Source organism: Chanodichthys erythropterus, chromosome 7, assembly GCF_024489055.1.
Source record: "Chanodichthys erythropterus isolate Z2021 chromosome 7, ASM2448905v1, whole genome shotgun sequence".
Lineage (NCBI taxonomy): Eukaryota > Metazoa > Chordata > Actinopteri > Cypriniformes > Xenocyprididae > Chanodichthys > Chanodichthys erythropterus.
Window position 1 is genome coordinate 22,748,979 of NC_090227.1, and position 11,026 is coordinate 22,760,004.

At 39.7% G+C, this 11,026-nt stretch overlaps 2 protein-coding genes and 2 non-coding genes across 4 annotated transcripts in view; all 4 read right to left on the reverse strand.

Moving 5' to 3' along the window:
* Nucleotides 1-6: 6 nt before the first annotated feature.
* Nucleotides 7-3,465, reverse strand: LOC137023181 (small ribosomal subunit protein uS3). The gene is made up of 7 exons (XM_067389912.1): nucleotides 3,408-3,465; nucleotides 2,707-2,837; nucleotides 2,509-2,602; nucleotides 2,330-2,424; nucleotides 1,848-2,035; nucleotides 425-628; nucleotides 7-148 (listed from the first exon to the last, which is right to left on the reverse strand). Exons 1-6 carry the CDS (start codon nucleotides 3,435-3,437, stop codon nucleotides 429-431), a joined length of 738 nt encoding a protein of 245 aa, XP_067246013.1. The 5' UTR covers nucleotides 3,438-3,465; the 3' UTR covers nucleotides 7-148; nucleotides 425-428.
* LOC137023565 (small nucleolar RNA SNORD15) lies at nucleotides 235-375 on the reverse strand. The gene has a single exon (XR_010895560.1). It is a non-coding gene; the product is annotated as a small nucleolar RNA SNORD15 (small nucleolar RNA).
* Nucleotides 2,132-2,279, reverse strand: LOC137023560 (small nucleolar RNA SNORD15). The gene has a single exon (XR_010895556.1). It is a non-coding gene; the product is annotated as a small nucleolar RNA SNORD15 (small nucleolar RNA).
* A 440-nt stretch (nucleotides 3,466-3,905) lies between the features above and the next one.
* Nucleotides 3,906-11,026, reverse strand: part of LOC137022901 (NACHT and WD repeat domain-containing protein 2) — a 7,497-nt gene continuing 376 nt past the window's right edge. Inside the window, exons 2-7 of the mRNA XM_067389370.1 lie at nucleotides 9,982-10,070; nucleotides 9,405-9,512; nucleotides 8,952-9,155; nucleotides 8,741-8,876; nucleotides 8,136-8,659; nucleotides 3,906-8,025 (exon numbers count right to left, since the gene is read on the reverse strand). Coding sequence (XP_067245471.1) covers nucleotides 4,315-8,025; nucleotides 8,136-8,659; nucleotides 8,741-8,876; nucleotides 8,952-9,155; nucleotides 9,405-9,512; nucleotides 9,982-10,070 — 4,772 coding nt within the window. The 3' untranslated portion in view covers nucleotides 3,906-4,314. The remainder of the gene's footprint in view (nucleotides 8,026-8,135; nucleotides 8,660-8,740; nucleotides 8,877-8,951; nucleotides 9,156-9,404; nucleotides 9,513-9,981; nucleotides 10,071-11,026) is intronic.

Below are 11,026 nucleotides of genomic sequence, written 5' to 3' on the forward strand. Positions count from 1 at the left end.
GGACACCATCGGCTACTAAACCCATTAAGTACTGGAATCATTCATTACAGATTTGAAATGAATGAAAACAGACAACATTTCCCCATTTATTCTTTTATTTTATTTTTTATACAGAAAAGTGTAGGCCTTCCATCAATGATCAGTCGACCTGGAACAGACAAAAACATCTTGTTAGAATAAAAAAAAAAAAAAAAGCATTTCAAAAGACAAGTAGTCAAGAAAGAAAGAAAAAACCCTTCTCAGACAAATGCCTTAATCTTCAATCTAAGAGGACACACGATCTCTGAGGAACTGAAGTCAGACGTACAGAACATAAGCCTGACCCAGAATCCTCAGAGGGCTGCCTCAATCCGACTCATCGAATCATCACTGAAGGAAACGTGGAGGTCATTTGACCTCAATACTGGGTTTTTAAGGGTCTTACCCCTTTATGCAGTCGGCACTGGGGCTCCCTGTGGCATGACTGGGCCCTCGGGCTTGGCCCCCTTCTGTTCGGACACTGGGGTGGTGGGGAGGACCTCCTCTTTGGGCTCCACGATGCTGACGTGGTCAGGCAGGGGCTTCTTGGGGCCGATCTTGCCGCTGGGATCCCAGGGAAGCATGATTTTCACCTTGATTCCAAGCACACCTATATGAACATACACAATCACAAAGACGTATAAAACTTTGACCAGAAGAACGATTAATACAAACCCATTTGAGCTTTACCATACGTTTCATTCAGAACCTACTCAGACTAACGCCTCTAAATCACACTGCTCTGAAGACTTACGAAACAATGCAATTCTGGTTCGTTATATCATCACTGAAGGGAAAATACCGTGATTAAATTTGGAACAATAATTAGTTGCTCAATATGTAAGAAGTTAGTGGTGCCACCCTAAACCATATGGTTTTAAATGGCAAAAGCTTCACACAGTAAAGTCAAAAGTACTTAAAGGAATAGTTCAGCCAAAAATTAAATTTTTGGCATCCCAAACATGTATGAATTTATTTCTTCTGCTGAACACAAAATTATATCGTAAAGTGTGTTGGTAACCAAATAGTTGATGAACCCCATGACTTCCATAGTATGGAAGAAAAAAAAAAAACAAACAAAAAAAAACAACTGTTTGGTTACCCATATTCTTCAAAGTATCTTTTTTGTGTTCTGCAGAAGAGAGAAATTCAGGTTTGGAACAACTTGAGGGTGAGTAAATGACAGAATTTTCATTTTTGGGTGATCTGTCCCTTTAAGAACAGAGATGTGCATCAGACCTGCTGATATGATTTCAATTTGAAGCACAAGCTCTCAATGCAAAAGATTCATTGAAACAGGTCTGTCCCAACTATGTAATCATCTGATCGCAATAGTAATTATAATTCAGATACCATAGACCCCAAATATGTTCATTTTTGTGTGAGGTCCTCCCACCCTAAAGTGCTAGTATAAAATATTTGGAAAATATTTAGTTAATAAAACGACATTACATTGTGTGTCTACTCAGAGTTGTACTGTTGCAGTACAGCATTTACTTAATTTTTTTTTAAATTAAATAATTCCACTGACCCCTAGTAAAATGCACCTCAATTTGCTAAAGATTTGAAAAGTTAAAACTCATGAATCTTGTTTGAATTTTTTTTTTAAATTATGTATTTAATTTCATTCTATTTTTTACTCTACTGTACTGCTATAGTACTGTACTTATTTTTTTTAAATAACTTATTTATACATTTGTACACTCTTCAAACATTTCCACAAAGCCCTATTAAAATAGAGATTCGCTAAAGATGCTAAACAAACGTTAAACAAAAAAACTCAGGAAAGCCATCAGTCCAATTCATCTTCCTCCATGCCTCTCACTCACCCTGTCTGAGCAGGACGTGGCGGACAGCGGTGTCAACGTAGTAGTTAACGGGGTCTCCACTGTGGATCATCAAGCCATCCACAAACTTCATGGACTTGGCTCTCTGACCTCTCAGTTTACCAGAGACGACCACCTCACAACCCTTGGCCCCGCTCTCCATGATGAAGCGCAGCACACCGTAGCAGGCCCTGAGGACAACAAACATGATATAAAAATATAAACAGGATAAGGAAAGGAAAAATAATCTGAACTCCAATTAAAACACGCTGCCTGTTTCCAACCATCCTTCTCAGACAAATGCCTCTATATCTTCAAGCGATTGGACCCACTGCTTTGAGGACCTTAAGTCAGACGCACAGAACGTGAACCTGACCTAGAATCCTCAAAGACAGAACGGGCCCTTTCCGACTCGTCATCGTATCATCACTGAAGGGAATTTCAATCGGTAAGTGTGCATGGTGTGCTAGGAAGTGAACGCTCACCTACGGACAGCCAGACCTCCGAGCAGCTTGTAGCGCAGCGACTCTGCCTGAGCGATGGCGCAGAGACCGCGGGTGGCAACCTTCTCAGCGTACAGCTACAACGAAAAAAAGACCCAATATGTTAGAACTAACCATCACAAACTAGTTTTGGACCCCATTTAAAACTTTACCAATCTTACCTCCACACTGCCCTCGGGGAACCCGAATCGTTTCTGAACGACAGCAGTCAGTTCACGAATGCGGCGGCCTTTCTCTCCCAGGACATTCTGGGTCCTAAAAAGACAAAAATGAAGTCATTACACTTTATGCTCGAGCTAAACTACATCGAAAATCATGTGGTCATGGAATTAAACTAAACAAGAGGATATCTCTCACACCTGGTGGCTAGGATGATGATTTCTGTTCTTGTTGGTGTGACACGGACCTCCACACCGGAGTATCCATCCTCGGCGAGCTCTCGGGTCAGGAACTCATTCAGCTCAGCTTTGAAGATACCGTCTGACACGAACTAATTAATAAACATTAGAATGTTTAATACATCCTGATGCGGAAATAAAATGAAAGACAAGCAAGTCTTATATGATCACACATGAATTACATGTTACTGTAATGTTACTTCGTACATCGTTTTAAACCCCATAATGAATGTCAAATAAAAGTAAAAGACAAACCATATACCGTTCAACACTAGAAATGTTTGTGTTTCATGCACAACTAACGTTACTGATATATGTAACTTCATATAGTCCATACCTGAATATAGTGTCATTTTCTTGCAGCCATACTAACTAAAGCTTCTAGGTACATATAAAGCGCTTAAAGGTCACTTATATACTGCATTATACATGTCTGGACGGCACAAATATGAAAATTCACTGAACGGACCGCAGCGTTCATCTGCCATGTTTCACATCAGATTCAGAGCCGACATCATCCAGTTCAATCCACCGACACAGCCTTATAAAATCCTCATCTGAACTGCTTTAATCATAATTAAGTACCATAGTAATAATGTCCATCTCTTATTTCGCACCCCTGTACTCTAATTACACATATTTGCGCTGAAATTCGTACCAACCTTTCTCTTCTTCGAGATTTGCACCGCCATCTTGCCAAAGGCCACAGACAGGAAAGGAATTAGCAATAGAGCGGAAGTGCACTTATGGCAAAGAATCACTTCCGCATGAATGTATATGGTGAAGGGAATTGTAGTTCTTAGGTCACACGCGGTAATCTTTTTGTAGTTATGACCGCATTTAGTTTTTAAATGGTACAATATGAATACTAATATATAATACATGTAATTGCCCTGTTTCTATTTTCTTCCGCATCAAACATTTTTGTAATGATTTATTTGATAAATGTGTGAGTATATGTGAATAAAGTTAGGCAATTTTTTTATTTCTATATTTTTTGCACTACACTAAAAACACATCAAATTATCAAATAAATAAACAAATACTTTTTTCTTTAAGAATTTTATTTTTTTCTTTTTTTTCATTTGTAAGTTGAACCACAGTGTCCCTATGTATTATTATAAACATTAATAAAATGAAATCTAGCACATAGCTATTTTCCAGCTTTTATACAAAACAAACTCATTCTATACCATACAAAGTTAACAAAATAATGGATTGCCAAGCAACAATCAACAATACAAAAATGTATCAAATAGGTCAAAAGAAAATAAATAAATTAAATCCTTTGTTAAGTTTTTAAACTGGCAATGTATAGCATACATTTTCACACCTGATTTCTTCTTAAATCCTGACTTATGTGAGACATATTAACACATTTAGATTTTGTATATTTATAAACATATGTATATCACAAACACAGTCTTAGCATTCTGGAACAATGTAAAAAATATATTTTTTATCTTCATATGTCAAAACAATATGACATTCTGTAAAACTACATTTTTACATATATACATTGCTTTTGGACCTCAGTGCCAAAACCAGAATTGGTTACACTGGAACTATTTAAAACGATTGCAGTGGCAATTCAAACCAAGTAAGGTTAGGATTTACCAGAGGTGACCAAATCAGTTGCTCATCCAATGGACACAAAAGTGTTGGGCTTTGACCTTCCTCCTTCCAGCTGGTTTTACTCATCTTGGTGTCAATAACAGCATAAACCCCTACAGAACCATCCTCAAACCCTACGTACACAAACAAATCCTCTGACATAGTTAGAGTAGAAGGGTTCTTGCACAAATAGAACCGTCCTACGGTCTCTCCATCAGTCAGACGTATGACTACCAGCATCGGTTTTTCATGGAGATCGCAGTACATAGTGTGGCACACCAACGAGGAGAAACATGTATAGACCACATATTGACCAGAAACACAGACAGTCACAACTGGTTGCGGAACAGGTCCTTCAGTTCTCAAAGAGCAGAGTTTACTATTGGAGAAGTCTAAGATGTTTATAGTGGATTCGGATATAGAAAGAATGGCATACCCCCCATTTGAGGATAGGCTAAAGATCTCAGGTTGACACAAGGAAGAGTCTGGCAACTTGAATTGAAGACAAATAGTATCCTCTGTTAACCTCCAGGAGTACACAGTGCCTGAGGCTGAAGCAACAATCACATAATCTGGATGGTCGAGCAGAGAATGGAAAGCAACAACAACATCTGACTTGTTGGAGCACGAGAAGCATTTGCTAATATTACCAGACCAGAGGCTAACAGCCAAGAGTTTCCCACTGTTAAGACCTAAGAGGAAGGTGCTCTCTTGTGAAATGGCAGCATTTCTGAGATGATGATGAATGCTGCAAATACTTTTTCCACTCTGCAACTTCCACACCCTTGATGGACCTGTCTCTGAAAGGGCAACTCCAGAGTTGCCCTTGGGAGTTATTAAAACCTTGTATGCTTGACTACCAGAGATTTTGTGAATATTTTTCCCACTGTTGGTATCCCAGACATATATGTCTCCTCTTGCAATACTCACAAGGTAGTTGCCATCTCCAGAGATGGACATAGACTCCACAGAACCTTGGTGAAGGAAGCAGCCTTCTACTTTGCCATCTGATATTGCCCACTTCCACACAAGTTCTGAGCCATCTGCTGAGTAACAGCTTTCTCCATGAGATCCGAAAGCCACCATCTCCACCCTCTTTCCAGATTTTGGGGCCAATGCTGAAGCTGCAATGAGATCCATGTCCCAAATAAGAACACTTACACTTGTTATTGCTGCCAAGTGGGTGGCCCCACATTTCAGAAGTTTCCTAGCTTGACAGTTTGCAGTGTCCAGACTCAGCACACACTGTCCTGAGGCACAATTCCAGACTAGCAGAAATGGGCAATTGCACAGTAAAGCAAGGATGAAACGTGAGTTTTGATCCATTATGGCTTGCTTAAATGTTTTTCCTCTCGGGGGATTGAATTGATCACGTACACCAATTTGATGTATGTCAATAAGTTGCATTTGTTGCCTTTTACATATTAGGAGAATGTTGTCCCCTTTGTAGTCCGTGTTTAAAACCTTCTCCTTGGTTCTGCAAAGGATCTCATCAACCAGAACTGGTTCTGTTATAATCTCAAGATTCCAAGCAAATACATTTCCTGCTTGATCTACACATGTAATCATCCCGTCACCCTCAGAGCGAATAATCTCAATTAATGGTATATCTTTTTGACAAGTGAAGGTGGTTAGAGGCTTGCCATTAGGCCAATCAAATATTGTCACAGAACCTTCATTCTGTCCACAGTAAATGATATCTCCATCCACAGAACATGACACACAAATGATATCATAAGTGCAGTGCAGTTGGGTATGTTCCTCCCTATCCACAAATACACTAACAATGTTTTGTCCTCTCCACCACACAAATATTTTGTCTCCGGACACCAAGACACCCTCAAGAATGGTGTTTTCCCTGTTTTCTCTGTGCTGGGTTTGAATTTCTTGAGGCTGTACATTAATACCTGCATCCAACAAGAGAAGTTTACTGCAATGGGTGCTGAGAAGGAATATGTTTCCAGAACTAGTGACACTTGTGAACTTCAGATTAGAGGATTTAGTAAGTTCGAAGCCTTCAAATATACCTCCATTGCAAACCCAAGCAGCACCATTTTCCAGTACAACCACCACAGTGCCACAGGGAGATCCAGCTGACTGCATGACCTGGGAAGCTGTTGACTCTTGCAGTGTACAGTGGGTAAAAGGGACTGAAGGAATTGGAGGCAACACAGTATACACTTCATTTTTTGGGCGCATACCTTTAGGCCTTGCTAAATTAACACATTCTCCCAATGTAGGAAAAACACTCAGAAAAGGAAGGAGTTTGGCTTGCAGTACTGTTGGGAGAAAAGCCGGATTGTTCCTCAGTAGACATGCTGAAGATCTCAAGATGATGTGGAGGAGCTGAAGTTCCCTGGGAAACACCAACTGAGATGTCCTCTCAAGCCACAGAAACAGTTCATCAGCCTGTACTGCTTGCAGCATTGCCTGGATGTATTCTTGAGAAATCATTTGGTTACCGAGTTCCTCGATTCTCCCACTTTTGAACAAATGGAAAGAGAGTAAGTGGAGTTTTCTCAAATTGGGATATGTTCTTGCTGATGGACTCATGGCAGTAGAGCTATAAAAAGGAGGAGAAAAGGTCCAAGGTTGACTTGGCACTTGTCTGTCAATGTAAATATTCTGTGGGACATCTGAAGAGGTTGGGATTTCCATGTCTATGTTGATGATCAAAGGCTTTGCTTTGCCATTTGCCCAAATGCCACTGAAATAGTCTGACAGCACATGATTTATCTTCTGACTTGTTTCTTCTGAGCACAGGTACCTCTTACATACGACCAAAGGGAAGTGGCTGTTGACCCAGAATAGAGTTTGGGTACCTAAAATGTTCCTCAGCACCAGAAACCCCTTCAGGTCTAAAAGAAGACTTTCCACAAAAACTTCAGGGACCCTCAACGTAAGTGGTACGTCACCTGGTGGAAGAAAACATGCTAGAACTTCATCATCACAAGAAAGAACATCAGTCAACTCAACTGCGGTTATGCCATTCCTAGCCAAGGTAAGATAGCTTAAAGCTTTGGAGACTAAAGCTTTCCCATGCTTCTTCTCCAGATCGTCAAACATCAGAACAATGTTATTATGGACCTCTTGCATAAGAGTGTTCTCTGTAATCTCAAACTCTGAGTTCCAGTGGATTGCCTGTCTACGAAGGAGTTCCATGTATAGCAGCACAGAGCATTTCTTAAAAGCCTGATTCACATACATCTGTTGGCCTGAGGTGATCTTTCTGTTGGACTCCTGAAGACGTGTTGTCATTAGCTGGCTGCAGCTTTTACTCTCTACTGGTTGCAATTCATAGAACAGGGTTGAATCTGGGTAAAACATCTTCAGGGTAGTAAGAATAGCAGGCCTTTTTGAAGTACTGGAAATGAGAAGCTTTACATTTGAAGCTAATGATTCAGGAAGGCATGTCAAGTCAAGTTCTCCATCCGTCTTTGGCAGTTGGTCAAGACCATCTATGATGAGCACCAGAGGATTCTTGGATGGTGATCTTGAGGTCAGCAGCCTTTTAAAGTTTTCTTTTAGTTGGAAGATGCTGTTGACAGAGGTACTACTTGAATCAACCCTTGCACAAATGTCTTTGAGAAGCTTTCTCAGGGAATTGTTGACATCTATGAAGTACACAATAATCTCAGGATCCAGGTCCTTCAACCACACAGATGCCTGCAAACACAAAAGGCCCCATGAGTGTCATAAACTATATTTCTAAACATATACAGTCCCAAATATTGCTTATCAAATGGAAAGGTAACAAAACATTTTCTGAAAGATACCTGACTTGCACAGTGAGCCAGAAGCACAGTTTTGCCTGAGCATGGTGTACCGTTGAGTATGAAGGGAAATCTTGTATTCTTTCCCCGTAGGTAAGATTTAACATGTTTGACTTCTTCCCGTTCAATTTTGTAAAGAGAAGAAAAAATGTTGCACAGATCTTTCTGGCCAGATTCATCGACTGTAACAGTCCTTTCCTTTGAGACAGCATGGTCAATGAGTCTCTTGAGATCTGTATGTAGCTGCTCACTCAGACCAGCAGCAAAGTTGAGCCTCATCTCAGGAGTGTAACCTTGCAGACGATTGCACTTTGTGGTGGTGCAGTACACCAGGGCTTTGTGGGAGGTGACCAAACTTGGCAGGAAGTGAACTCTGAGCTGGGAGAGCCGGTGCAACTGGGCTTGTTGCTCTGGGGACAATCCATTTGCTTTCCTTGGGATAATTATTTTATGAACATAACAAAGACATCTTGCAATATCTTCAATGGAGTGGTTTTCATAGGCATAGCGGATGTCATTTTCAAGAGCTGGTATCAAAATAAACATTAATTAGACACTTTGGATTTAGAAAATGTAGCAAAAACATGCAATTAGACAGACAGACTTACCTGACTGGAAATATTTCTGAGCTTTGTCATGTGTCAAAGTGCCCTCCTGAACACACTGGTCTACAACATCATGAAGGATTCTCCTCACCTCTGGAAGTACCTTGCACCAGTTGTTCTCCTCAGTTGGATTCGCTAGCTGATGGCAAAAGATTAAGGACTTTAGCTAAATTATGTGGTGCTGTGCACCAGTAGTGCAAAAATTGTTACTTGCCTGGACACCAGCTTTTTCAAAATGTCCTGTTGGATTGACCAAACAGAATGAGGGAGGAATGGCGTTCTCATCTCTCTGGTAGCATCTCTCCAGAATGTCGGTCCTTAAACCCATGCGTTGGCATACCTGAAGAACACACTGGAACTCTGAGGCTTCTATCTGCTGAGGTAAATTTGCATTTCCGTATTGTTCACCCACAAACCCCTGAGACGAGAGACAAAAACTAAAGTAAGATCATTTGATGCCTTTTTATTTATTAATGAACTCTGCATTAAATGCAAAAAGACATTCTCTATTGTTCAGTGTTCAGTGTTAAAACAACTAACCATGGTATCATCACTGCACATTAGGAACAGATGACCTGGTTTATTGCTTTTATAATCAGCTGTTTTTAGGAAATTAAATCGAACCTTTACACAGTATTAAAACTCATCTGAACTAAAAGTATATTACCACAAAGAAAGGGCCCAGAGAATTCTTCCTGCAGTCCTCCAGCATCTGCAGTCGTTCCTGCTGTGCGGGCCAGTATTTGGGATCTGCTGCTTCATACGGGTCAATAACCTGCAGAGAGGTTGGATCCATAGACAATTATCTACTGTCTACCAAATGTTTGGAAGAAGACTTCATGTTAGCAGCCTAGATCCCAAATTATTAGTCAAAACAACCACAGTGTTTTATGCACAGTAAATTGTCTATTGACACATGCTTTTAAAGAGCCGAATAAAAATAGTGTCAACAAGACTAGAGTTCAATACAATCCCAGCTAGTCTTTTGTCATTCACATAATTAAAAATGCATGATGTTTAGCTACTAGCGAGACAGTAGGAGTGCTTGTTAAATGCTCAGTGTTCAAATAAAAGAAATTAACATTATTTATTCATGTTTATGGATTAAAACACAATTGTGCCTGTGGTAAAAAAATTTCAACTGGAAGGGAAGCAACAAAACTATAGTGTTCTTCAGAATTAGATTGTTTTCAACCTGGTCAACTGACAAAAGACAGAAATGAGAATGACTGATGTTTGCTCACTCTGAATTCAACTCCATATGTGCGTCTGCAATATTCTCTCAGTCTGGGGAAAACTCTCTGTCTTAGTAGCCTCCTCTCAACCACAGAATCTGCAACACAATATTTACAAATGCACACAGTGAACATTTCAGTTATGATTTATATCATTTACTAGTCCAGATCTTTAAAGTTAATATAGAATTGACCTTGTTCATTTTTTAATGCACATTCCTAGCCTTACTGTTAATGATTCATCTGTGCATGTTTTTTCAAAGGGGTAGGGGACTGGTTTTCACAATCCAGTCAATTCCTGATGTAGGTTTCAGGCTGATTCACCTAAAAATGTAATTTAACCTCATGTCTTCCATACCTGTATGACTATTAATCTCATTTGCACATGTGCATATCAAATGAGATGCTCAGAAGAGTCATATGGGTTTGGAACTATGCGTGGGTGATTAACACCCCCCCCCCCCCCTTTTTAAAAAAAATAAAAAATAAAATTATTGAACCGCTAAGCTACACCAATCCAGTCACTGTGATTTTGCCAAGTAAGACATGTTCCTGGATCAAAATATTTTGTTGATCCTGGAACAACATTCCTATCCGAAAATTTAGTCCTAACCTTTTCCCAACCCCTAAACCGAACCCTACCCATAACTACCCAAATCCCTAAATGAATAACACTGTTGTGGAAGCACCTAAACCAGGTTGTAAGCCTAAACTTGAAATAAAAGGTAAACTTGTCCCTCAAATTTGATTGGTTGATTGGAATGTTGGGTTACACTTTATTTTAAGGTGTTTTTGTTACACTGTAATTATACATTCAAGTACTGCGAATTATTAAGCAACTAGATGTACTTACTGTTGGGTTAGGATTAGGGTTTGGTTTGGTTTAGGGATAGTTGCATGCAATTATGCATAATTTATAGTTATTACTATAGTAACTACATGTCACATATGTAACAATGACACTGTAAAATAAAGTGTTTCCGAATGTTGTTCAGGATCAACAAAGATGTTGATCCAGGAACATGTTGTATTTGGTGAAATCAAGTTCACCACA

Coding starts and splice junctions, on each gene's coding strand:
- LOC137023181 (XM_067389912.1), bottom strand. CDS start 3,437: ATGGCGGTGCAAATCTCGAAGAAGAGAAAG. Junction 2,603..2,706: donor ATCATCATCCTAGCCACCAG/GTGTGAGAGATA, acceptor TTGTCTTTTTAG/GACCCAGAATGTCCTGGGAG. Junction 2,425..2,508: donor TCCCCGAGGGCAGTGTGGAG/GTAAGATTGGTA, acceptor TTTTCGTTGTAG/CTGTACGCTGAGAAGGTTGC.